The 26003-nt window shown below is 47.5% G+C and overlaps 1 protein-coding gene across 4 annotated transcripts; it reads right to left on the bottom strand.

Moving 5' to 3' along the window:
* Positions 1 to 4081: 4081 nt before the first annotated feature.
* Positions 4082 to 19373, bottom strand: LOC122037540 (FT-interacting protein 3-like). Of its 4 annotated transcripts, XM_042597051.1 has the most exons (4): positions 19140 to 19373; positions 18148 to 18886; positions 17008 to 18061; positions 4082 to 5529 (listed from the first exon to the last, which is right to left on the bottom strand). In XM_042597051.1, exons 2-4 carry the CDS (start codon positions 18768 to 18770, stop codon positions 4177 to 4179), a joined length of 3030 nt encoding a protein of 1009 aa, XP_042452985.1. In that variant the 5' UTR covers positions 18771 to 18886; positions 19140 to 19373; the 3' UTR covers positions 4082 to 4176. The 4 variants fall into 4 exon arrangements, with proteins under 4 accessions (XP_042452985.1, XP_042452984.1, XP_042452986.1 ...); XM_042597050.1 differs by lacking the exon at positions 4082 to 5529 and having other exon boundaries at positions 15560 to 18061; positions 19140 to 19371; XM_042597052.1 differs by lacking the exon at positions 4082 to 5529 and having other exon boundaries at positions 15560 to 18061; positions 18148 to 18834; positions 19140 to 19371.
* Positions 19374 to 26003: the final 6630 nt, after the last annotated feature.

Below are 26003 nucleotides of genomic sequence, written 5' to 3'. Positions count from 1 at the left end.
TACTGGTCTCGAACCAGCGACATCGCCACCGGTCTCGGACCGGAGTATTATTACTGGTCTCGAACCAGCGCCATCGCCACCCGTCTCGGACCGGAGTATTATTACTGGTCTCGAACCAGCGCCATCGCCACCGGTCTCGGACCGGAGTAGCCCAGACTCTCGCCTCAGTGCGAGTTATAAGTGAGCCCTGTGCTCACGCCCAACGGCCTTTTAGGTCGGTAGTCCCAGACTCTCGCCTCAGTGCGAGTTATAAGTGAGCTCTGCCCTCACGCCCATCGACCTTTCAGGTCGGCTCCCATGCGAGAATTATAAGTGAGCCCTGTGCTCACGCCCAACGACCTTTTAGGTCGGTAGTCCCAGACTCTCGCCCCAGTGCGAGTTATAAGTGAGCTCTGTCCTCACGCCCAACGATCGGCTCCCATGCGAGAATTATAAGTGAGCCCTGTGCTCACGCCCAACCACCTTTTAGGTCGGTGTCCCACGCTCAATCGAGTTATAAGTGAGCTCGTCCTCACGCCAACTTCAGGTCGGCTCCCATGCGAGAATTATAAGTGAGCCATGTGCTCACGCCCAACGATCTTTTAGGTCGGTAGTCCCAGACTCTCGCCTCAGTGCGAGTTATAAGTGAGCTCTGCTCTCACGCCCACCGACCTTTCAGGTCGGCTCCCATGCGAGAATTATAAGTGAGCCCTGTGCTCACGCCCAATAGGTTGGTAGTCCCGGACTCTCGCCTCGGACACGAGTTATAAGTGAGCTCTGCTCTCACGCCCAACGACCTTCGGTCGGCTCCATGCGAGAATTATAAGTGAGCCCCGTGCTCACGCCCAACCTTTTAGGTCGGTGGTCCAAGACTCTCGCCTCGGTCGAGTTATAAGTGAGCTCACGCCTCACCAACGACCTTTCAAGTCGGCTCCCATGCGAGAATTATAAGTGAGCCCTGTGCTCACGCCCAACGGCCTTTTAGGTCGGTAGTCCCAGACTCTCGCCTCAGTGCGAGTTATAAGTGAGCTCTGCCCTCACGCTTAACGACCTTTCAGGTCGGCTCCCATGCGAGAATTATAAGTGAGCCCGGTGCTCACGCCCAACGGCCTTTTAGGTCGGTAGTCCCAGACTCTCGCCCCAGTGCGAGTTATAAGTGAGCTCTGTCCTCACGACCAACGACCTTTCAGGTCAGCTCCCATGCGAGAATCGAAAGCGACCTCTGTTCTCACGCCCAACGACCTTTCAGGTCGGCCCCCACGCGGGGATCAAAAATCAACTCCTCTGCGAAAATCATAAGCGAGATCGGTGCCTACACCTGACTACCTTTCTGAGGGATGTGCCTCACATTGAGCGGAGCGTTTTCAATAATCAAGTCAGCTACATCTGGCTTTACTTTACGCAAATTGCAAATATGCAGCAAATACGCAGGGTAAAGGATGCGGGAGGCCATCTACCCTACTCCTGGAGCGTCAGTATTAACTTCGAAATCAGGTTATGCGCGTTCATTACAGTTTAAGTCTTAAGCACTATGTCGGTTTTATTATCCAAAATTCATACATGAAAAGGAATCATGAAGTGATTCTTGACTCTTACATACGGGCCAGTTTCTAAAAAATACTTGCTAGATGAAAATTGAGCAGGAAAGACCATGTCGAAAGGAGACAGATGTACAAGCACCGCAGCACAATCCAATAAGAAGGTGATACAGCCAAGGCCACAAGCAGGAACGCCGTATGACAAAGGAGCCACTGAGACAACTATCCCCCAGACCAGCTTTAACTCGTGGAAGGGATTGGCCATGGAGAATGAGCACTTCCACGTGAGGACCTGTCGGGAGACTCAGGGGCGTTCTGAGCCCGAGCCAGCTCCGCACGTAAGGAGTCGATGACCGCCTGTTGCTGGGCGATCGTGTCTTGCTTGACGTCAAGGCACGTGCGGAGAAGGGATAACTCCGCCTCATGCTCTTGCTTCAAGCGTTCTTGGAGGCTAAGTTGGTGCTGCAGGCTAGCCTGGCATTCCTCTTTCCTCGCCTTCTCCGCATGTACGCAGTGCTTCGCCAGACGGTATTGATCTTCCATGGAATGCAGGGCAGCCTTCTGGCGATCCCGATCCCAGGACACGCGCTCCAATTCGCGTTCTCTCGCGACAAGTAGCAAGGTGAGCTGATTTATCTGCATTTGGGAGGGCGGTTGATCAACTTCGTCAGAGGAAGGAGAATGCATCTTGGGGGGAGAAAGAAAGCAAGTAGGAGAGCAGGAATGGAGAAGGATAGAGTAAAGGAGTGACCATGAGGCTCTTTATAAAGAAGGTGGGTGCCCGAGTCAAAGCAATTGCGTGGGGACGGCGCCCCAAGCGACTGGCGATGCAATTAAGGAGGCATGGTATCCCAGGCGACGCGACACAAATGTTGATGTGAAGCCTAGGCGACGCGACACAAAAGTTGACATGTGACGCAGGAAGCAGAGCGTGCAGAGATGTGCTGAGGTAGAAGCACAGAGATGTGCTGAGGTAGAAGCACAGAAATATGCTGAGGTCCCAGAGATATGCTGAGGTCATAGAGATGTGCGGAGGTCTAGTCAGTCAGACTGTCGTCCTCCTTCGACTAGACTTGTGGGGGAGGCTTGTGATATGGTTGGTAATGGAGGGGCCCATGAGGAAAGGGTTAGAAAAGTCAAGGCCATATGGCGATCAAAAGTCAGGAGGATGTGGCAGTCAATAGTCAAAGCGACTTGGCGGTCAAATAGTCAAGCTGACGAGGCAGTCAGAGTTGAGCATAGGGGAGAGCCAGAGGCCTGACAGGCTTGTTGATCGAAGGGGCGAAGCAGTAGGAGAACGAAGAGAGACGGCAGGCTTGCGGTGGAGGGCCAGGAAATACAAAGCGCAGAGGCGGGTCGGGATCGGCAGAGCTAAGCAGAGGCAACTTGAGCTACAGGCCTGCGGTGGAGGGCCAGGAAATACAAAGCGCAGAGGCGGGTCGGGATCGACAGAGCTAAGAAGAGGCAACTCGAGCTACAGGCCTGCGGTGGAGGGCCAGGAAATACAAAGCGCAGGATGCAGGTCGGGATCGGTGTAGCGGTGTATAGACAGCTTGGGCTGCAGGTCTGCGATTTGGAGGCCCGGAAATGTAAACCACGGGTGCAGGCCGGTGCAGGTCACAGTGGATCGGAGGAGCTAAGTAGTACGATTGCGGAGAATCTCAACGGTCCGTCAAGGAGAATCATTACATATCAACAATGCGGGCGAAGGCGGAGGTTCCTAAAATGAAAAGATGCCCTCATAACCAGTAGTAGCCTGCCAGCTGTCCCTCACTACAAGACAAAACCCATGTGCGAAGGCGGAGGTTCCTAAACAGAAAGATGCTTTCACGACAAATAGCAGCACGACAGATGTCCGGAACTAGGCGACAAAACCCAGCGTCTAACGTTTTCTGACAGGATGACAGGTTTTAAGAGTGGAGGCATAAAAGGGGAGAGATCCCTCGGACGCAGGTACGCGCACACACTCCCTCGTCACTTTTTTCCACAACTGTTTTTTCTTCTTCTTCTCTCTGTTCTTTTCTGGGGAAAAAGGACCTGACTTGAGCGTCGGAGGGCCTAATCCGGGGACTTTTTCCCTGGGTTTTGGTCTCTAACGTGAAGGGCGAGATTGTCTGAGTGTGTGCAGGAGCCTGCAGCAGCGTCAGCCTTCCGCGGGAGCTGAATCACCTACGACTTTCCGTCAACAACCGGGCCACCTCGACCAGCCTCCGTCCGACTCAGTCTCCGGACGGGATAAGATATTATGAGAAACAATGATGCAGACATGATTCAATTTTGGGAATTACACTAAGCACGATATTGTAATTAGGATCCGATGAAGATTGCCTACTGCTTAGAATGGGATAATCCATGGGAACAATGTGGCCTCTGACTTGTGTTTTGACCGGGCTTACTGTTATGCTCGCCTCCTCGCATGGATTCGCGCGGCTTTTGGGGAGATGAATGCGCCGCCAAAATTTAGAGCGACGCCAAAAAGTCAAAATACGAATGGCAGAATTTAACTAATTGGATGATTTATGCAGATCACTAAATAGGAGGAAGACGTACGTCAAAGTAGAGAATTTGGTGTAAACGTCGTAAACATCTACAAATTAAAGTGTACAAGTGAACAAGATCAACCAATCCAAGCAGCTCCAAACAAAAACTACTTCCTGCCCTAAAGCAGGCTATCGGTCCTCGCTGGCAATCGCCTAAAGAAGTTCAGAGGCGCCGACGGCAGCTTGTGCCTGAACCGCGGATGCCTCATGTAGTAGAATCCGCAGACGGCCGCTATAATCTGGAAAGGCGTCACATAGAGCACCATGGCCGCGCACAAGCAGAACACCAAGAACATGGCGGTGGCTCGCGGATCCCTCCACGTCAGCAGCAGAAGCAGCCTCTCTCCCTGCGTGGCTATGTCGCCGACCACCGTCTGTATCCTTCCGGCCACACTCCTTAGCCGGTCGTACCTCATCCTCACTATCTCTGGGCTCCGACTCGTCGGGTACGTGACGAATTCCTCGTCCAGTTCGTCGGGGTGCACTGCCTCCACGTGCGAGATCTTCGTGTTCATGTGAGGCGGATAGCGCGGCCGGAACCGGTAGTTCCACACACCGATGAGAAACATGTAGAGGAAGACCGTCGGCAGGATCAGCTCAGGGAAGCAAACCAGCATTACGAACAAGATGTGGACCAAGATGGTGGTCACAGGGTTCTTCCACGCGCACACGTCGTTGAACCACTTCCAGACAGCGAACAGGCCGGAGAAGACCGCCATCAACCTGAAGAAGTTGGCCTTGCTCCGGCGCATGCTCCACAGGTGGGAATGAGCGTCCGACATGTATTCCACCACTTCCCTCCGCAGCGGCGGCTCCATCCGACTCAGCCGCGCGGCCACGATCTGGACAGCTTGGTGCCGGAGCAGCTCCTGCTGGATTATGGGCAGCGGCAGCACGTAGTGCATCTTCGGCAACAGTGGCTTCGAGTAGATGTACATGGTGTTCAGCATCGACGTGACGGAGAAGCGGATCGCGAGGTGGATTTCTCCCATCTTCTTGACGCCGGAGTTGTGGAGGACGAGCAGGGGATAGGAGTTGGTGTAAATGCGCCCTGTTTGGAGAGTGGAGAGCCGGATTCTCACTTTCCCAATCTTCACGTCCTTGTTTCCGCCGTTGGAGCCGGAACCCTTCTCCACGAGCTGGCAGTTATCGAAGACGCCGATGGTAAGCACGGTGGCGTGGTCGTACACATCCCACGTGTATTGCTCGTTGAACCGCGGTTTCAACGAGTCGACGACGGTGCGCGTGCGCACCCATTTGTGGCCGTACTTGGCGACGCAGTAAGGGTCGCAGGTGCCCCGCGTCTCGCGGGTCTTCATCGGGTGAAGCTGGGTGGCATTGAGGATGCCGAGCTCCAGCAGGCCGATGGGGGGCTTCCACAGCTGCTTCGCGGTGGGGCGCAGGTCGCTGCTGTACTGCGTCGACTCGTCGAGAACGTGGTAGCCGCCGTCGAGGCAGATGCGGGCGTGGATCTTGCTGAGGGCGTGGTAGCCGCCGTCGAAAATCATAAGCGAGCTCGGTGCCTACACCTGACTACCTTTCTGAGGGATGTGCCTCACATTGAGCGGAGCGTTTTCAATAATCAGGTCAGCTACATCTGGCTTTACTTTACGCAAATTGCAAATATGCAGCAAATACGCAGGGTAAAGGATGCGGGAGGCCATCTACCCTACTCCTGGAGCGTCAGTATTAACTTCGAAATCAGGTTATGCGCGTTCATTACAGTTTAAGTCTTAAGCACTATGTCGGTTTTATTATCCAAAATTCATACATGAAAAGGAATCATGAAGTGATTCTTGACTCTTACATACGGGCCAGTTTCTAAAAAATACTTGCTAGATGAAAATTGAGCAGGAAAGACCATGTCGAAAGGAGACAGATGTACAAGCACCGCAGCACAGTCCAATAAGAAGGTGATACAACCAAGGCCACAAGCAGGAACGCCGTATGACAAAGGAGCCACTGAGACAACTATCCCCCAGACCAGCTTTAACTCGTGGAAGGGATTGGCCATGGAGAATGAGCACTTCCACGTGAAGACCTGTCGGGAGACTCAGGGGCGTTCTAAGCCCGAGCCAGCTCCGCACGTAAGGAGTCGATGACCGCCTGTTGCTGGGCGAGCGTGTCTTGCTTGATGTCAAGGCACGTGTGGAGAAGGGATAACTCCGCCTCATGCTCTTGCTTCAAGCGTTCTTGGAGGCTAAGTTGGCGCTGCAGGCTAGCCTGGCATTCCTCTTTCCTCGCCTTCTCCGCATGTACGCAGTGCTTCGCCAGACGGTATTGATCTTCCATGGAATGCAGGGCAGCCTTCTGGCGATCCCGATCCCAGGACACGCGCTCCAGTTCGCGTTCTCTCGCGACAAGTAGCAAGGTGAGTTGATTTATCTGCATTTGGGAGGGCGGTTGATCAACTTCGTCAGAGGAAGGAGAATGCATCTTGGGGGGAGAAAGAAAGCAAGTAGGAGAGCAGGAATGGAGAAGGATAGAGTAAAGGAGTGACCATGAGGCTCTTTATAAAGAAGGTGGGTGCCCGAGTCAAAGCAATTGCGTGGGGACGGCGCCCCAAGCGACTGGCGATGCAATTAAGGAGGCATGGTATCCCAGGCGACGCGACACAAATGTTGATGTGAAGCCTAGGCGACGCGACACAAAAGTTGACATGTGACGCAGGAAGCAGAGCGTGCAGAGATGTGCTGAGGTAGAAGCACAGAGATGTGCTGAGGTAGAAGCACAGAGATGTGCTGAGGTAGAAGCACAGAAATATGCTGAGGTCCCAGAGATATGCTGAGGTCATAGAGATGTGCGGAGGTCTAGTCAGTCAGACTGTCGTCCTCCTTCGACTAGACTTGTGGGGGAGGCTTGTGATATGGTTGGTAATGGAGGGGCCCATGAGGAAAGGGTTAGAAAAGTCAAGGCCATATGGCGATCAAAAGTCAGGAGTGTTGGTGCAACATCCCTCAGGTCAAGGTTGACCTGGTTAACCAAGCTGAGTCTTGGTTTGGGTTTAGATGTTTGACAATAAGATATTGATCGAAGAAGAGTCAAGTAGGTCAAGGTTGACCGGATACTTGACTGGGAAGTCCTAACTGGCATGTTAGGCAGGTGAAAATCCTGGTGAGTGAAGCCAGGTGAAAGTCCTAGTGAGTGAAGCTAGGCAGAAGGAAATCCTGGTGAGTGAAGCCAGGTGAAAGTCCTAGTGAGTGAAGCTAGGCAGATGGAAAACCCTAGTGAGTGAAGCTAGGTGAAAGTCCTGGTGAGTGAAGCCAGACAAAGGAAATCCAGATGGATCAAGGATGATCGGACATCTGGTGTTGGGAAGTCCGAGTAGGTCAAAGGATTGACTGGATACTTGGCAAGGAAGGAAATCTAGATGGATCAAGGATGATCGGACATCTGGTGTTGGGAAGTCCAAGTAGGTCAAGGGAGTGACCGGATACTTGGCACGACGAGTAAAAGTCCAAGTGGGTCAAAGGGATTGACCGGACACTTGGTGGGGAGTCCTGGCAGGTCAAGGGAGTGACCAGATGCTAGGCATGATGTACCAACAGGTCAAGGTTGACCGGATGTTGGTTAGGGAGGTTTGGGACTTGGTTTTGGACAAAAACCAAGTGCTGGATCGATCCGTGGATCGATCCAGGCTCTGGATCGATCAGTGGATCGATCCAGATTCTTCCCAGCGAACAGAGAGCTTCTGGATCGATCCGTGGATCGATCCAGAGGTCCTGATCGATCAGCCGATCGATCGGGACGATGCTGCTTCGCGCGATAAGCGCTGGATCGATCCGTGGATCGATCCAGGCGCGTGTCCAGAGCACAGAGGCGCTCTGGATCGATCCGTGGATCGATCCAAAGCCTCCCCGATCGATTCGGAACATTTGAATCGATCGGGATCCGACCGTTGGCGTCGTTTATAGCTGCAGGCGTGCGATGGCTGCGAGCATCTCTTCACCGATTCACTCCAGATCTCTCGCCAACTCCTCCACAGCGCTCTCAAAGATCAGATCGCCAGTTCTTGAAGGATCTTGGAATCTTTCCAAGTCAAGAGGTGGATCAAAGGCAAGAAGAGAAGCTAGGGTTAGGGTTTTCTGTACTCATTGTAAGCTTTGCGCTTGTATTTTGTTTCCCTTTCCTTTCTTCTTGTACTGAGAGTCTTGTAGGGCTTCTCCGTCCTCGGTAGTTACCGAAAAGGAGTGTTTTCATAGTGGAGGGTGCGTGCGTGGTGTGGATCCTTGGACTAGTCACCTCTTGTGAGGTGGATACCAAGTAAACCAACCTTGTTAGCGTTGTGTGATTTGTTTCTTTGTATTTTCCGCTGCACATCTTAGAAGAAACAAGCAACGCCGAGCAACGAGCACGCGACGAGCTATTCACCCCCCCTCTAGCTACTTTTGGTCCTAACAAGTGGTATCAGAGCGAGGCCGCTCTTCACCGGAATCATCGCCGGAAGGGTCAAGCATATCAAGAAAAGCTAGAGGGTGAAGAAGTTGGAGCAAATTCTTCAAGTTCAAGACTTTATCAAGCTCAACTTCAAGATGCAATTCCAAGATGGGCTTGGATTTGACACAAGGGTGGCTCCACCATACACTTCTACGAGTTTCGATTCTTGGAAATCAAGAATCGAAAATTTTCTTATGATGGAGATAGAGCAATGGTTTGCTCTAATGGAAGGCTTCAAGGCTCCAAGAAATTCAAAGGGTAAAGTTCTAAAGAAAAGCAAATGGAGCCCGGAGCAAGTCCAAAGGTGCGAGGCCAATGACAAAGTGACCAAGCTTTTGGTTAATTTATTGCCAAGCACCATCCTTTGCAAAATTGGAGAGTTTGAAGATGCAAAGGAGCTATGGAGCAAATTGGCCAAGCTTCATGAAGAGATCCCCTCCACTGTACAAGATCATGAAGAATCCAGAGAGGGTGACTCTTTGGAGCAAGACCAAGAGGAGGACTCCGAGGTTGAGAGATGCTCAACCTCCGAAGAAGAGGAAATCCAAGAAGCTTCATCCTCAAGGGAATGCAACGAAGGGAACAATGAGGGAGCATACTCCTTGTTTCATGTTCAAGATGATGAAGCCTCCACCTCTAGGATTGAGGGGGAGCAATCCTTGGTGACGCCGGATCAAGAAGAAGGAGAAGCTTCTACATCCGGGTCAAGAGACGAAGAGGAGGAAGAAGATTCTACCTCCACAAGTCAAGAAAAATCAAATGGAGGAGAATCAAGGTCCGATCAAGAGGAAGCTTCTACCTCCGGATCCAAAGGAAAATATGCCACCCCTACAAGCAAAGGTATAAATATTTCAATTAATAATAAAAATCATATTATATGCTTTGAGTGTAGGGAACATGGGCACTACAAGAGCAAGTGCCCTAAATTGGCCAAGAAGAAGGGCCAAGTGGCACAAAAAGGTAAGGTGAAGCCCAAGGAGACCATCCCCGGAACAAAGAAGAGCAAGGAGCACATTGTGTGTTTCTCTTGCAATCAAAAGGGGCATTATCGGAGTCAATGCCCTAAGGGGAAGAAGATGGTCAAGGCTCAAGGAGGAAGCTCAAGTCAAGGGGGAGCCTCTAAGGTAAAAAGGAAGGTAACATTTATTGAGCCTACCCCTTTACATTATGATAAAAAGCATGATAGTTCTAACTTTTATCATTTTAATGCGATTTACCATAAGAATAGGAAGCATGAGGGCTTTAAGGAAAAGCATGTGGCCCTACATGCCAAAACTACTACACCTAAGGCTAGGAATGTAGGTAAAAGTCTAGGCAAGAACTCTAAGGATTGTAGCTACAAGCCTAGAAACAAAAATGCTCATGGACTTAATGAAAAACCAAATTCTAAGGATTTAATGATAGAAAATCAAGTCTTGAGATCAAGACTTGATAAAATGGAAAAGACCCTAAAAAGGATGGAAAATATCCTAAAAGGGCAAAATGAGCAAAACCTAGGGCTAGGAAAGTCAAAGCCATCAAATAGCCATAGAGGTTTGGGATACAAACCAAAGGCTAAGAAGGATGTGCCTAGTTATCATAGGGTTCCATATAGTTATGGAACAAACCCTAGGTTTAGTGGTCAAGTCAAGAATACTAGGGAAGTCATCCCTAAGAGTATTTCTGCAACCAAAGTGACTAAGACTTCTAAGAAGTCTAAGAAAGTCACTAACAAGGTCACAAGGGAGGCTATCCCTAGGGTTGACCTAGAAAATGTGACCAAGGCTTCTAAGAAGCCTAACAAGGTCACTAGGAAGGTATCTAGGGAAGTTATCCCTAGTGAGTACCTAGAGCATCCAAGGAGCACCAATAGGTGTTGGGTTCCTAGGAGCATCTTCTCTACCCCATAAATGGGTTAGAGAGTGTCAACTCCAATTAGAAGGGTAGTTAACCCAACTTTGAGGAAATTGACACTCAAGGAGCATTTTCAAGGTTTTTGTTAACCTTTGAAAATGAAATGGAACTATTATTTACTCCTTGAAAGAGTAAAATGTGCCTAGTGGTGAAAAGTTGATTTTAATCTTAAAAGGCACATATTGGGAAATTCATAAGAGCTACCAAGTTGGGATTTTGGTATGTTCTTAGGAAATTTAAGGCAATCCGGGCCTTAACTTTAAAGTGCTACTCTTGTGGAAAAATGAAATATGCCAACATTTGAGGAATATGCTTAATTTCAATTGGCATAAATTAATCAAGGAAATTAGAAATGCCAATTTAGGTTTTGGCGTTTTCTTGACGCACTTAAGGGCAATCTAGGTTTAAGTTGTAAGTTTAGCTAAGGTTTTAAGGATACTTAGGTAGTTAATCTAGGTATATTTTATTTATGCTAAATCTTGCCATGATTGTTTACCCATCATATGCCATGACATCATATCTACTTTTGCATTCATGACTTATTATGAAAAATACCAAAAATACCATGTCATGACATTCATACATCATGTAGTTATAGGATATTTTCTTTTGAAAATTATTTCCTTTTGATGTATGCCATAACATTATCATGCATTAAGTTTAATTCCTTGTAATCAAGGACAAAAGACATTTAACAACACTTATTAACAAGTGACATCCCAGGTGAGTGTCTAATATCTCCAAAATGCCTAGAGAGTATGCATGATCCCTAGATTAGGGCAAAACCAATCTCTACATCTCACAAAGACCTATAAGATGACTTGTATGTGTTTTAGTGCACATTAGATACAAGTGAGATGTTAGGATGATGAACAAAACTCAAGATGTTGATTTAGTGCATTCTTTTGAGTTTTAGTTTCATCAAAACACATAGATATGTGTTTTCCCATCATTGGGAAAGCTAATGTACAAGTCATGTGCATTATGCCCAAGGAACATGATGGGATATTGGTTTTGAAAATGTTTTTAAAATGTTTTTGGAAAACCTTGGTGAAGGCTATCTTTTGATAGTAATCACCATTGAATAGTTAGACACAAACTTGAAGAAAACACTAAAGTTTTTGCAAGTTTTCAAGTTTGTGTCAATCTTTGAAAATATGATGTATTTTCATAGAAAACTATTTTTCCTTGATAATATATGCCCTAAACAATGTCTACACGAAATTTCATTATTTTTGGATTTTTGTAGAATTTTCTAGGGGTTTCTGAAGTTGACTGAAATGGAATTTCAGCAACTATCAGAGCTCCGATCGATCCATGGATCGATTGGAGTGCCTGAATCGATCCATGGATCGATTCAGAAGGCAAATCTCGCGAGCAGTAGCTCGCTGGATCGATCAGCCGATCGATCCAGGTAGTCTGAATCGATCAGTGGATCGATTCAGAAAGGTTCAATCGATTGGAACCCAACTCCAATCGATCCAAGTTGCTGATTTTGGCTGGGAAAGCTGATTTCAGCACTTTGAACCTATTTTAGTCTAGGTAACCATTCCAAACCCTTAAAATACATTTGTATACATAAAAAGGGTGTTTTCGTGTTGAAAACAAGGATGGAATGGTTAAGGAAGACTTCATTGAAGTTTAGGTTGAGGTTTGTTTCAAATTTTGAACATTTGAACCTCAAAACTTCTAAATCTGGGTTTCCTAAAGGTTTAGGGATTCCAAGTCATTGTTGGTGCAATGACAGAAGTTACCACCATGTCTTTAGGGGGAGGGACTCTTTAAAGACATGAAAATTTTTTTTATGAACCTTGGAAGGTGGTTAACCTTCTGTTTGAAAATGCTCAAGGTTGAGCGATTGAACTTTAATGGGGAGTGGATATCCTCATTGTTCAAGTGTTTTCAAAGGATAATGCTCAAGAATGGGCATTTACCTACATTGGGGGAGAATGTAGGGTAAGGATAATGAAGGGTATGGGACCTTCAGTATCGTGTTGATCACAATAAGTGATGTTGTGAACAACGATGAGCAACTCTTCAGGGGGAGAGTTTTTCAACAATGGATTTGTTGAAGTATGCCCAAAATTGGAGCATCGGTTGATGTGTGTCCAAATATGGGTTGATGTGTTTTATTAGTAAGGGGTTGATGTGTGCCAATAGGGGGAGAATGAAAGGGCTTGTGAAAGGGAGTAAGTTAGGCTTTCATTACCTAGAGGGAGTTTGCCCTCTTAGGGGGAGAATGAAGAGCTTAACTTATGCTTTCATTACCTAGTGGCATGAAGAATCGTGGAGATTGTTTAGCATGAGACATGTAATAATTGTGTATTGTCGAACATTCAAGGGGGGATTGTTGGTGCAACATCCCTCAGGTCAAGGTTGACCTGGTTAACCAAGCTGAGTCTTGGTTTGGGTTTAGATGTTTGACAATAAGATATTGATCGAAGAAGAGTCAAGTAGGTCAAGGTTGACCGGATACTTGACTGGGAAGTCCTAACTGGCATGTTAGGCAGGTGAAAATCCTGGTGAGTGAAGCCAGGTGAAAGTCCTAGTGAGTGAAGCTAGGCAGAAGGAAATCCTGGTGAGTGAAGCCAGGTGAAAGTCCTAGTGAGTGAAGCTAGGCAGATGGAAAACCCTAGTGAGTGAAGCTAGGTGAAAGTCCTGGTGAGTGAAGCCAGACAAAGGAAATCCAGATGGATCAAGGATGATCGGACATCTGGTGTTGGGAAGTCCAAGTAGGTCAAAGGATTGACTGGATACTTGGCAAGGAAGGAAATCCAGATGGATCAAGGATGATCGGACATCTGGTGTTGGGAAGTCCAAGTAGGTCAAGGGAGTGACCGGATACTTGGCACGACAAGTAAAAGTCCAAGTGGGTCAAAAGGGATTGACCGGACACTTGGTGGGAGTCTGGCAGTCAAGGGTGACGGATGCTAGGCATGATGTACCAACAGTCAAGGTTGACCGGATGTTGGTTAGGGAGGTTTGGGACTTGGTTTTGGACAAAACCAAGTCTTTGGATCGATCCGTGGATCGATCCGAGCTCTGATCGATCGGTGGATCGATCCATTTCTTCCGAGCAGCTTCGGATCGATCCGTGGATCGATCCGAGGTCCTGATCGATCGGCCGATCGATCGGGGAACCGATCGACGAATGGCCGGATCGATCCGTGGATCGATCCGCCGATCGAGCACCGAGGCGCTCTAGATCGATCCGTGGATCGATCCAAACCTCCGATCGATTCGGAACATTTGAATCGATCGGGATCCGACCGTTAGCGTCGTTTATAGCTGCAGGCGATGGCTGCGAGCATCTCTTCACCGATTCACTCGGATCTCGCCAACTCCTCCACAGCTCTAAAGATCAGATCGCCAGTTCTTGAAGGATCTTGGAAGCTTTCCAAGTCAAGAGGCGGATCAAAGGCAAGAAGAGAAGCTAGGGTTAGGGTTTTCTGTACTCATTGTAAGCTTTGCGCTTGTATTTTGTTTCCCTTTCCTTTCTTCTTGTACTGAGAGTCTTGTAGGGCTTCTCCGTCCTCGGTAGTTACCGAAAAGGAGTGTTTTCATAGTGGAGGGTGCGTGCGTGGTGTGGATCCTTGGACTAGTCACCTCTTGTGAGGTGGATACCAAGTAAACCAATCTTGTTAGTGTTGTGTGATTTGTTTCTTTGTATTTTCCGCTGCACATCTTAGAAGAAACAAGCAACGCCGAGCAACGAGCACGCGACGAGCTATTCACCCCCCCCCCCCCTCTAGCTACTTTTGGTCCTAACAAGGAGGATGTGGCAGTCAATAGTCAAAGCGACTTGGCGGTCAAATAGTCAAGCTGACGAGGCAGTCAGAGTTGAGCATAGGGGAGAGCCAGAGGCCTGACAGGCTTGTTGATCGAAGGGGCGAAGCAGTAGGAGAACGAAGAGAGACGACAGGCTTGCGGTGGAGGGCCAGGAAATACAAAGCGCAGAGGCGGGTCGGGATCGGCAGAGCTAAGCAGAGGCAACTTGAGCTACAGGCCTGCGGTGGAGGGCCAGGAAATACAAAGCGCAGAGGCGGGTCGGGATCGACAGAGCTAAGAAGAGGCAACTCGAGCTACAGGCCTGCGGTGGAGGGCCAGGAAATACAAAGCACAGGATGCAGGTCGGGATCGGTGTAGCGGTGTATAGACAGCTTGGGCTGCAGGTCTGCGATTTGGAGGCCCGGAAATGTAAACCACGGGTGCAGGCCGGTGCAGGTCACAGTGGATCGGAGGAGCTAAGTAGTACGATTGCGGAGAATCTCAACGGTCCGTCAAGGAGAATCATTACATATCAACAATGCGGGCGAAGGCGGAGGTTCCTAAAATGAAAAGATGCCCTCATAACCAGTAGTAACCTGCCAGCTGTCCCTCACTACAAGACAAAACCCATGTGCGAAGGCGGAGGTTCCTAAACAGAAAGATGCTTTCACGACAAATAGCAGCACGACAGATGTCCGGAACTAGGCGACAAAACCCAGCGTCTAACGTTTTCTGACAGGATGACAGGTTTTAAGAGGAGGAGGCATAAAAGGGGAGAGATCCCTCGGACGCAGGTACGCGCACACACTCCCTCGTCACTTTTTTCCACAACTGTTTTTTCTTCTTCTTCTCTCTGTTCTTTTCTGGGGAAAAAGGACCTGACTTGAGCGTCGGAGGGCCTAATCCGGGGACTTTTTCCCTGGGTTTTGGTCTCTAACGTGAAGGGCGAGATTGTCTGAGTGTGTGCAGGGCCTGCAGCAGCGTCAGCCACTCGTGGGAGCTGAATCACCTACGACTTTCCGTCAACAACCGGGCCACCTCGACCAGCCTCCGTCCGACTCAGTCTCCGGACGGGATAAGATATTATGAGAAACAATGATGCAGACATGATTCAATTTTGGGAATTACACTAAGCACGATATTGTAATTAGGATCCGATGAAGATTGCCTACTGCTTAGAATGGGATAATCCATGGGAACAATGTGGCCTCTGACTTGTGTTTTGACCGGGCTTACTGTTATGCTCGCCTCCTCGCATGGATTCGCGCGGCTTTTGGGGAGATGAATGCGCCGCCAAAATTTAGAGCGACGCCAAAAAGTCAAAATACGAATGGCAGAATTTAACTAATTGGATGATTTATGCAGATCACTAAATAGGAGGAAGACGTACGTCAAAGTAGAGAATTTGGTGTAAACGTCGTAAACATCTACAAATTAAAGTGTACAAGTGAACAAGATCAACCAATCCAAGCAGCTCCAAACAAAAACTACTTCCTGCCCTAAAGCAGGCTATCGGTCCTCGCTGGCAATCGCCTAAAGAAGTTCAGAGGCGCCGACGGCAGCTTGTGCCTGAACCGCGGATGCCTCATGTAGTAGAATCCGCAGACGGCCGCTATAATCTGGAAAGGCGTCACATAGAGCACCATGGCCGCGCACAAGCAGAACACCAAGAACATGGCGGTGGCTCGCGGATCCCTCCACGTCAGCAGCAGAAGCAGCCTCTCTCCCTGCGTGGCTATGTCGCCGACCACCGTCTGTATCCTTCCGGCCACACTCCTTAGCCGGTCGTACCTCATCCTCACTATCTCTGGGCTCCGACTCGTCGGGTACGTGTCGAATTCCTCGTCCAGTTCGTCGGGGTGCACTGCCTCCACGTGCGAGATCTTCGTGTTCATGTGAGGCGGATAGCGCGGCCGGAACCGGTAGTTCCACACACCGATGAGAAACATGTAGAGGAAGACCGTCGGCAGGATCAGCTCAGGGAAGCAAACCAGCATTACGAACAAGATGTGGACCAAGATGGTGGTCACAGGGTTCTTCCACGCGCACACGTCGTTGAACCACTTCCAGACAGCGAACAGGCCGGAGAAGACCGCCATCAACCTGAAGAAGTTGGCCTTGCTCCGGCGCATGCTCCACAGGTGGGAATGAGCGTCCGACATGTATTCCACCACTTCCCTCCGCAGCGGCGGCTCCATCCGACTCAGCCGCGCGGCCACGATCTGGACAGCTTGGTGCCGGAGCAGCTCCTGCTGGATTATGGGCAGCGGCAGCACGTAGTGCATCTTCGGCAACAGTGGCTTCGAGTAGATGTACATGGTGTTCAGCATCGACGTGACGGAGAAGCGGATCGCGAGGTGGATTTCTCCCATCTTCTTGACGCCGGAGTTGTGGAGGACGAGCAGGGGATAGGAGTTGGTGTAAATGCGCCCTGTTTGGAGAGTGGAGAGCCGGATTCTCACTTTCCCAATCTTCACGTCCTTGTTTCCGCCGTTGGAGCCGGAACCTTTCTCCACGAGCTGGCAGTTATCGAAGACGCCGATGGTAAGCACGGTGGCGTGGTCGTACACATCCCACGTGTATTGCTCGTTGAACCGCGGGTTCAACGAGTCGACGACGGTGCGCGTGCGCACCCATTTGTGGCCGTACTTGGCGACGCAGTAAGGGTCGCAGGTGCCCCGCGTCTCGCGGGTCTTCATCGGGTGAAGCTGGGTGGCATTGAGGATGCCGAGCTCCAGCAGGCCGATGGGGGGCTTCCACAGCTGCTTCGCGGTGGGGCGCAGGTCGCTGCTGTACTGCGTCGACTCGTCGAGAACGTGGTAGCCGCCGTCGAGGCAGATGCGGGCGTGGATCTTGCTGGAGAACTTGTCTTCCTTCAGCTGATCCAAATCCAGCGCCACGTGCTTCTTCAGGTTCCACCACCGCGTGTGGATGATCCGATTGTCAGCGCGCTTCTCGATGGTGGTCAGGGGGATATGCACGCGGCCAATCTCCTCATCCTTGTTGTGGGCGACGCGGTCCTCCACGGAGAGGACGAGGTCCTCCTCGAAGGGCTCGGCGGCCACGAACATGAACTCCTCGTTCCACAAAAAATTGGCGGTGCGGGACTGGATCGCCTTCGTGCGCAGCATCTGGTTGCCGAGGCGGACCTTGCAGAACACGTCGGGGACTCTGCTTTTGTCGAACGCGAACACATCGTGGGCTTCGATGATGTTGACTCGGACGTACCAGAGCCGCGGCGCGTGGTAGACCTTGGCACGGGTGAAATTGCTTAGGGTGTGCGGGTCGACGGAGGGGATGGAGTCGGAGTGCGTGGCGTAGGCGAAGGACTCGTCGGCCTGCGTGCCGAGCCACACGGCGAGCATAAGCTCGCCCTTGTGCATCTTCTCCCCCTTCTTGCTCTCGAGGCGGTACCACTCGGGAGCGAGCGGGCTGTCGGGGGGCACGCGCGTGGGGATCTCGTGGAGGTCGAGGCGCACGATGCCGACGAAGTCGTCCTTCACGAGGTCCTTGTCTTTGAGTACCACCTCGACGACGGAGGCCTGCACCCGCTCCTTGGGGAAGGCGAACACCTGGTTCCACTCCGGGTTCTGGTTCTTCTCGAAGTGCCTGGTGGTGCCTTTGTAGTTGCCGAGACGCACCTCGACGTAGGGGTCGAGACTGCCGGTGATGTCCTTCGCCGGCAGGTCGCGGGCCTTCACCACTCGGACGAACAGGTACTCCATCTTCTCCACCAGATCGAACGCGCCGGCCTTTTCGCTGGGGATCATCCGACCGCCAACGATACGACCGCCGCCGAGATAAGGGCTAGTTTCCTTGAGTTGGAAATCCACCGGCTGCTGTGCCGACGACGACAACATCCTCATCACCCGCGGCGGCTCGGCCCTCATCTCACTGCCCACGTTCCTGGTTCAACGACATAAATTCGTTAGAGCTACCAATATTACACGCCGCTCAATATCCAATTGAAATCCGACGGACTGTGTTTGTACCTGACGGACTCCTCGACCACCGGGGCACCAGCGGCGTAGAACTGCTGCTGCGGATCTCTGGGAAGATGTTGGAAAGTGCGGACAGGCACCGAGTCCGGCCGGGTATCCTGGAAAAAGCTCATGGTCGCCGCCGCCACCGCGGCCTCCGCTTGGCTACCGCCCGCCGGAATATTCAAGAACGGCTCAGCCGCCGGCTGCGGATTCGAAGCGCGAATCGAAGGGTCGTTGGTCAGGAACACCTTGAGGCCGAGCTCGCCCTTGACACGCGACCACAGAAGCCGCTTCTCCAAGGGGTAGAATAGTTCGACGGCGTCAGTGTAGGGGACGAAGGAGGTGCCGGCAATCCGGACCTTGCCGATGCAAGACTGGAATTTGGACCCGCGGTTGGCGTGGTAGACGAAGGCCTCGAGGTGGCGATCGGAGAGCGCGGAGGGGTCGGAGATGTTGAAGTAGAAGACCTCGTTCCACACGGGGTTCACGTCCTTCTCCTTGACGGTGGTGCGGAACTTTTGGTCGTCGAATTCGAGCTCCACGTAGGCGCTGACAGTACCCTGGCCGTCCTTCCCTACAAGGTCATGGGCGCCGATGACTTCGACGCCCAGCTTCAGATTGCCGCTCATCATGCTGCTTCCTTCCGCTCTGGTTGGTGGGGAGTGGGTGAGAATTCGATCCGCACCAAATGCTCACCTAATTGTCAATTATTGCTCAAGCGAGGGGGAGATAAACGAAGAATCCAATTCTGAAGAAGGATTGGAAAATCAGGAACGAACTCACATCACAAGCAAACAACCCTTAAAGTCAAATTTCTAGTAAACCATCACAGAAATCAGAGAACATTTAACTTTCAGACTTTCAGTTGACTTCGAGCCCAAACTTGCAGTTTGTCGCTCGAATCTTACGAGCACAGGAATCGTCTACCCGCACAAATTGCTCAAGCAAACAGAGCCTAAATTAAACTACAGAAAATAACCGGAAAAAGACGAAACTTTTACCTCCAAAGCCACAACTTCTGTTCTTGCTCTTCCTCGTCGATCTTTTTCAAACAGATATTTCTCTGAAGCAAGACTGCAAGAAGAAGGGAAACGTAAGAGGAGATGAAGGAGAGAGTGAGGAGGTGTGGATGAAGGCAAAAAATGAGTTTGTAGGATGAAGAAGAATCGAGGCCATCGTCGTCAACCATGACAAAGATATCGCTATCTCTCTTTCCTCCTTGCTTCACATTTTTTTTTTTTTTTTGCATAATAGTTATCTGTATGCTTTGGTCAGCCTATGCGTCAGAAGAAACGACAGACAACAAAAACATGTTTATTTGTTTGATCTTCGTGAAATTAGTGCTTAATTTAATGACGTGGTGATTAAGTTTTCTTATCTATTTTTTTTTTATGATAATTTCTTAATCGTCGGTATGAACCGACCGGGGATATAATTGTTGTGGGGCCCTATACGTGTGATCATTTGAATGGTCTCTGCTGCTTTCGGTTATTCATATTTGCATAATTTATACTTATTTCTTTATTTCGGTTTTTTTCTAAATAAATTATTTTTTTATTAATTCAGTTCAATTTTAATTTTTAAATTTTCTATTAGGTTAAATCGAATAAATTAAAATATATGGCTGTTAACGTCGTTAAAGTTAATGTGGAAAATTTGGACTCATCGTGTTAACCACATCCACCGAGTGGTTATCAAGTTAAAGAGAAGGCGCATATTCTACTCCATTCGATTAGATGCTGTGGTCGCTCATTTGGTTCCCTTTAATTTCAGTACCTGACAACTCCATGGGCCCGGTTCAGTGGGACGCCGTGTCAGATTGATTGGGTTTGATTCGACCGGTCCACGACCCATGAAAGTGAAGCTGTACCTAACGACCCTGAATTCGTTTCATGTTTGTTATTAATATTGTATTGTTAGGTCATCTTCTTAATTGTTTGATGATTGATTTGCCGACAAAGTTTACTAGATAAAATTTTAAATACATCTTTTGACGGCGAAATACTAATAAATTAGGGCTTTACTTTGGGTTCCATTTCTTTATAACTCAAATTATTCGGGATTGAAATTTGAAGATCGAAATAATCATTAATTAGCGACAAAAAATTAAATTTGATTATTTCGATCGCATAAGCAACAGATATTTTATTTAATCTAGCTTGAAGACTCTTTTGGCATTAGAGAAAATTTTCAAATAGTGACGAATTTAATTTTTTCGTGAGATTAGCAATCGAAATAATCTTCAATCGTTAATTAATGACGAAAATTAAATTTGATTATTTTGATCTCTATTTGTGTATTTTGTATAAAAAATTTTTTATTAGTATTTTACACTCATCTTATGGTATTCTATGAGCATATTTTGCATGATTTCTTTTCTTTTAGTATTGTCATGCTATTTTTCTTCTTAAGAGATCTATTCTTGTACTTTTTATTGATAGAACAAAGAATCGGAGTAAAAATAGAGTTAAAAGAGCTTTGGAACGAAGAGATAAAGAATATACTTTAATTGTATCCCAAGATATAAAGTAAAGAATATACTCTGGTTGTATCCCAAGATATGAGTGTATTCCTTGGGTTAAAGAAGGCAAAAATAGAACAACTGCGGAGGTCTCAGAGTTCAACACAATTCGGCCGTTTTCATACCACCATATTCTATTTTCTCCCCGAGGATTTAGAGTTTCACATGGCTCGATCGTGTGTTTTCATATGATCGTGTGACGTCGATGCTGCGACTTACGCTTCATTTCATTTCGGTAACACTTAAAATAATATTTTCTTTTGTTTTAATGTTGCCTTAATTTTTTAATTGCGCTTCAATTTTTATTTTTTTCTATAAAATTTTTTCACCTTGGAGAAATTAAAAATAAGAATTAATTTTTTTAACTACTACCTATTTATACTTTTGGTTTATATTTCTAGTTTAATTAATCAACTTTCATGCTAGATTGATAAGTTTCATAATTGCCTTTGTCTTAATTACTTAAATCGGTCTAAGTTACTATCTACTTATTTTTTTAAAAAAAAATTATTAACATTATTCACCCCTTTAGCTTTTAGTGCTGACACTAACAATAATTACATAACATCCGCACTTGTTAGAGTCCAGTACATTGACACAAATCAGAGCACTACTGAAAGCATCTACTAAATCATGAGAACAAAATACAGGATAAGATAAATGATTTTAGTTGAAACAACATTAGATAGAACATTTGTTTTTAGCTGCAAGCCTGCATTGCTACTTCTCTAAGCTTGACACTGTTGGATATTGGGGCCTAAATGGACCAATACGATTGTGAGGAGGAAAAATCGGAAGCCATCAATTGTTGAAAGTCGTAATTGACTTCAAAATTGAAATCTACGTTTCGCGTAGATAGATTTAGACTATTAATTTGCTCAAAACCGATTAAGGGTGAATGAGAAATTAATGTTCAAAGTCGGCCCAAAATAACGTTGGTTATTCATTAAGGAAATGCAAGGGAGAATAGTCCCACATCGGAAATTTCCGATGTGCATTCCTTACTTATTAATGATGTTGAGTTATTGGAGTTAACTCAGAAAAGTACCAGGTACTCTCTGCGCAGGGGCGAGCAGGTGTGCGCACGTGCGCGATGGGCGCTTTGTAGGCGCACTTTGCCTGCGAGGCATTGAGGAGCTTAAATTTATGCTCCGGGTGACATTGCAGTGCCTACATGGCACTCGGGTGACGTGTCGGGCTAGTACACATCGCCTATGTGGCATCCTCGTGGGCAAAGGGAGATGGTGGACAGTTGGTTGGGCGAGCGGATGGCGGTAGTTGATCAGCGTTGATCAAAGAAGTATGGTGGATCGCTTGTGATGCGATCTAGGGCGTTGGATCACAATGAGTCACGATCGGACGGCTTGGGATGAGACATGATCGAAGCATCGGATCATGGATCCAAATCGTCAGATGATCCGGAGGTCACAACTCTTAGATCGATGGATGAGATTAAAGCATGTGAATCTCAAATCCGGACGGCCCAGATTAATCCACCCAAAGGTCACACCCCTCCCTAAAGCCTCTTCCTTCTGTATAAATAGAACCCTCCAGATTGGAATCAAATTACTCAACTTAATCTTCTCTTCCTCAAGTATTCACTCACTCATCTTGTGCATTCAAGAGTCCAAGAAGCCTACGAGAAGGTTCGCTGGTCTCGGAAGTCGAGGTTCACTTAGAGGCGATTGTCGTCGTTGTATCTTGGGAACGAATTGCAACAATCCGTTAAGCACCGTAGCGGAGCAATATCGTTTACGGAGATAGTGTCGAACACTAGCCTCGACGATCAGTTTGCATACTCCGAAATTTACCGGATTCAACAGTTCAACAGTCGTAAACGATATTCCGTACAAACTGATATGGCTACCAACGACGTTCCAACCGCCATTCCGACCGCTGTTCCGACTGCCGTTCCGACATCCATTCCGCACGGAGAAAAGTCGGAGAAATTCACCGGAGCCGACTTCAAAAGATGGCAGCAGAAGATGCTGTTCTACTTAACAACGCTAAACCTTGTACGATTTTTGCGTGAAGACCCGCCAGTCGCTACGGACGGTAGCAAGGCTGCTTGCGATACGTGGACGCACGGAGATTTTCTGTGTCGCAACTACATTCTCAACGCCTTGGACAACACGTTGTATAACGTGTATTGTTCATTGGAGACAGCGAAATCTTTGTGGGAATCGCTTGAGAAGAAATACAAGACCGAAAATGCCGGACTGAAGAAATTCATCGTCGGCCGGTTTCTGGATTTCAAGATGGTGGACTCAAAGAGCGTCTCATCTCAAGTCCAAGATATGCAATTAATACTGCATGATCTGGACGCAAAGAATGAAGTTGAACGAGTCATTCGCAGTTGCTGCGGTAATTGAGAAGCTCCCTCCGTCATGGAAGGATTTCAAGAATTACCTAAAGCACAAGCAAAAGGAGATAGGGCTGCAAGACCTGATCCTGAGGCTACGAATAGAGGAGGATAATCGAAAGTTATCCGACTGCAGAGGAACCAAGCGGACTATAGACGATATGTCCAACCTGGTCGAGCCGAACGCTAAAAAGCCGAAACAGTTCAAGAAGAAGGCACAAGCAAAGAAGTTCAAGGGATCCTGCTACAACTGTGGAAAGGCAGGACACCTGTCCAAGGACTGCAGACGCCCGAAGAAGCCAACCAAGGGGCCAAAGGATGCTGCGAACCACGTCGCAACCTCTCTTGAGGACTTGGATCTCACTGCGGTTGTATTTGAAGCCAACTTGGTGGATACCAACCCGAAGCAGTGGTTCATTGATACTGGAGCAACTCGTCATATCTGTTCCGATAAGGCGATGTTCTCCAAGTATACTCCGATAAATGGCAGGAAGCTCTATATGGGTAATTCCACGACGTCGCCAATTGTCGGACTCGGAAAAGTTGTTCTGAAGATGACGTCCGGAAAGGAGCTAACACTCATTGATGTACTCCATGTTCCCGACATCAGTAAGAACCTAGTTTCTGGAGCGGCACTAGTTAAGGCCGGATTTAGGCTAGTGTTCCAGTCAGACAACTTTGTACTTACGAAGAATAATATCTTCGTAGGAAAGGGGTACCTAGAAAAGGGTCTATTCAAAATGGTTGTAATGCCTGTACTCCGAAATATTGATGGTAATAAAATAAATGCTTCCAGCTATGTTGTTGAGTGTTTTAATTTGTGGCATGATCGACTCGGACATGTGCATAATAATACTCTTAAACGTCTCGTCAAATTAAATTTATTACCAAACGTCAATGTTGACGGAACACACAAATGTGAAGTGTGCGTGGAAGCAAAAATGACGAAACTACCTTTTCATTCGGTGGAAAGGTCAACGACTCCTCTAGAGTTAATACATAGTGATCTATGCGACTTGAAATTTGTGCAAACTAGAGGAGGTAAAAAGTATTTTATTACTTTTATCGATGACTGCACAAAGTTCTGAAATGTCTTTCTTTTAAGAAGTAAAGACGAAGCCCTAGAGGCATTTAGAACTTATAAAACATAAGTTGAAAATCAACTTGACAAACGAATTAAAATAATTCGTAGCGATAGAGGTGGAGAATATGGTGCACCGTTTAATGAATTTTGTTCAGAATCTGGCATTATTCATCAAACAACGGCACCTTACTCACCTCAATCGAACGGTGTTGCCGAACGTAAAAATCGGACACTAAAAGAGATGATGAATGCCTTGTTGATAAATTCAGGCTTACCTCAAAACTTGTGGGGGGAAGCAATATTATCGGCAAATCACATTCTCAACAAAATCCCTCATAAGAAAAGTGATAAAACTCCTTATGAACTATGGAAAGGCCGCGAGCCATCGTACAAATACCTGAAAGTGTGGGGGTGCTTGGCAAAGGTCGAAGTACCTAAACCAAAGCAAGTAAAGATCAGACCTAAAACGTTCGATGCGGTATTTGTCGGATATGCCCATAATAGTAGTGCATATCGTTTCCTAGTTCACAAATCAGACATTCCTGATATTCATGTGGGAACAACCATAGAATCTCGGAATGCAATATTTTTGAAAACGTATTCCCAAATAAGAAGGGAAATGTTGAAAATGATAACAACGGAAGTTCAAACGAGAATGTCGTTACCGAACTTAGCTGTTATAAAAGAACTATTGACGATCAAAACAAAGAGCCACGTCGTAGCAAACGGGCTAGAGCTGAGAAATCGTTCGGGCCAGATTACATGACTTTCATGTCAGAAATGGAACCAAGAACATTAAGTGAGGCTCTCTCTAGTCTCGATGCTCCAATGTGGAAAGAAGCTGTCAATAGTGAGATTGAGTCTATCATGAATAATCATACTTGGGAATTAGTAGACCTTCCTTTTGGTAATAAACCATTAGGTTGTAAGTGGATACTAAAACGCAAGTATAAAGCTGATGGATCAATTGACAAGTATAAGGCCAGACTTGTAGCCAAAGGGTACAAGCAAGAGGAAGGCCTTAATTACTTCGACACCTACTCACCGGTGACAAGGATTACGTCCATACGAGTGCTAATAGCCATTGCAGCACTGTATGACCTTGAAATACATCAAATGGATGTTAAGACTGCGTTCTTAAATGGTGAGTTGGAAGAAGAAATTTATATGGAGCAACCCGAAGGGTTCATAGCTCCAAGAAATGAGAAAAAGGTGTGTCGACTTGTTAAGTCGTTATACGAACTTAAGCAAGCGCCTAAACAATGGCACGAAAAATTTGACAAAGTAATTCAGAATAAATGAATGTGACAAATGCATTTATGTCAAAGACACACCCAAAGGCTATATAATCGTCTGTCTGTACGTAGACGACATGCTAATAATGGGCAGTAATCATGATGTAATCATGACTACAAAGAAAATATTGACCAAAAATTTCGATATGAAAGATATGGGTCAAGCAGATGTTATATTGGGAATTAAAATTCTCAGGACATCAGAGGGGATAGTTCTAACACAATCCCATTATGTAGAATCAGTATTGAAAAGATTCAATGCGTACGATCTTTCTACTGTAAAAACACCTATGGATCTAAGTCAACACTTAGCGAAAAACCATGGTAAGACCATATCGCAGTTGGAATACTCTCGGATAATAGGCAGTTTGATGTATCTTACAAACTGCACACGTCCGGATATTGCCTGTACGGTCAACAAGCTAAGTCGTTTCACCAGTAATCCAAACGACGCCCATTGGAAGGCATTGATGCGAGTTCTTAGATATTTGAAATATACTATGAACTATGGATTACATTATGGAAAATATCCCGCTGTGTTGGAGGGATATTGTGATGCTAATTGGATATCAGATACAAAAGACTCCAAATCCACTAGTGGAT

Source organism: Zingiber officinale, unplaced genomic scaffold (assembly GCF_018446385.1).
Source record: "Zingiber officinale cultivar Zhangliang unplaced genomic scaffold, Zo_v1.1 ctg61, whole genome shotgun sequence".
NCBI classification, from domain to species: Eukaryota; Viridiplantae; Streptophyta; class Magnoliopsida; order Zingiberales; family Zingiberaceae; genus Zingiber; species Zingiber officinale.
Note: the sequence above shows the minus strand (reverse complement) of the source record. Positions and strands in the feature narration are given on the sequence as shown.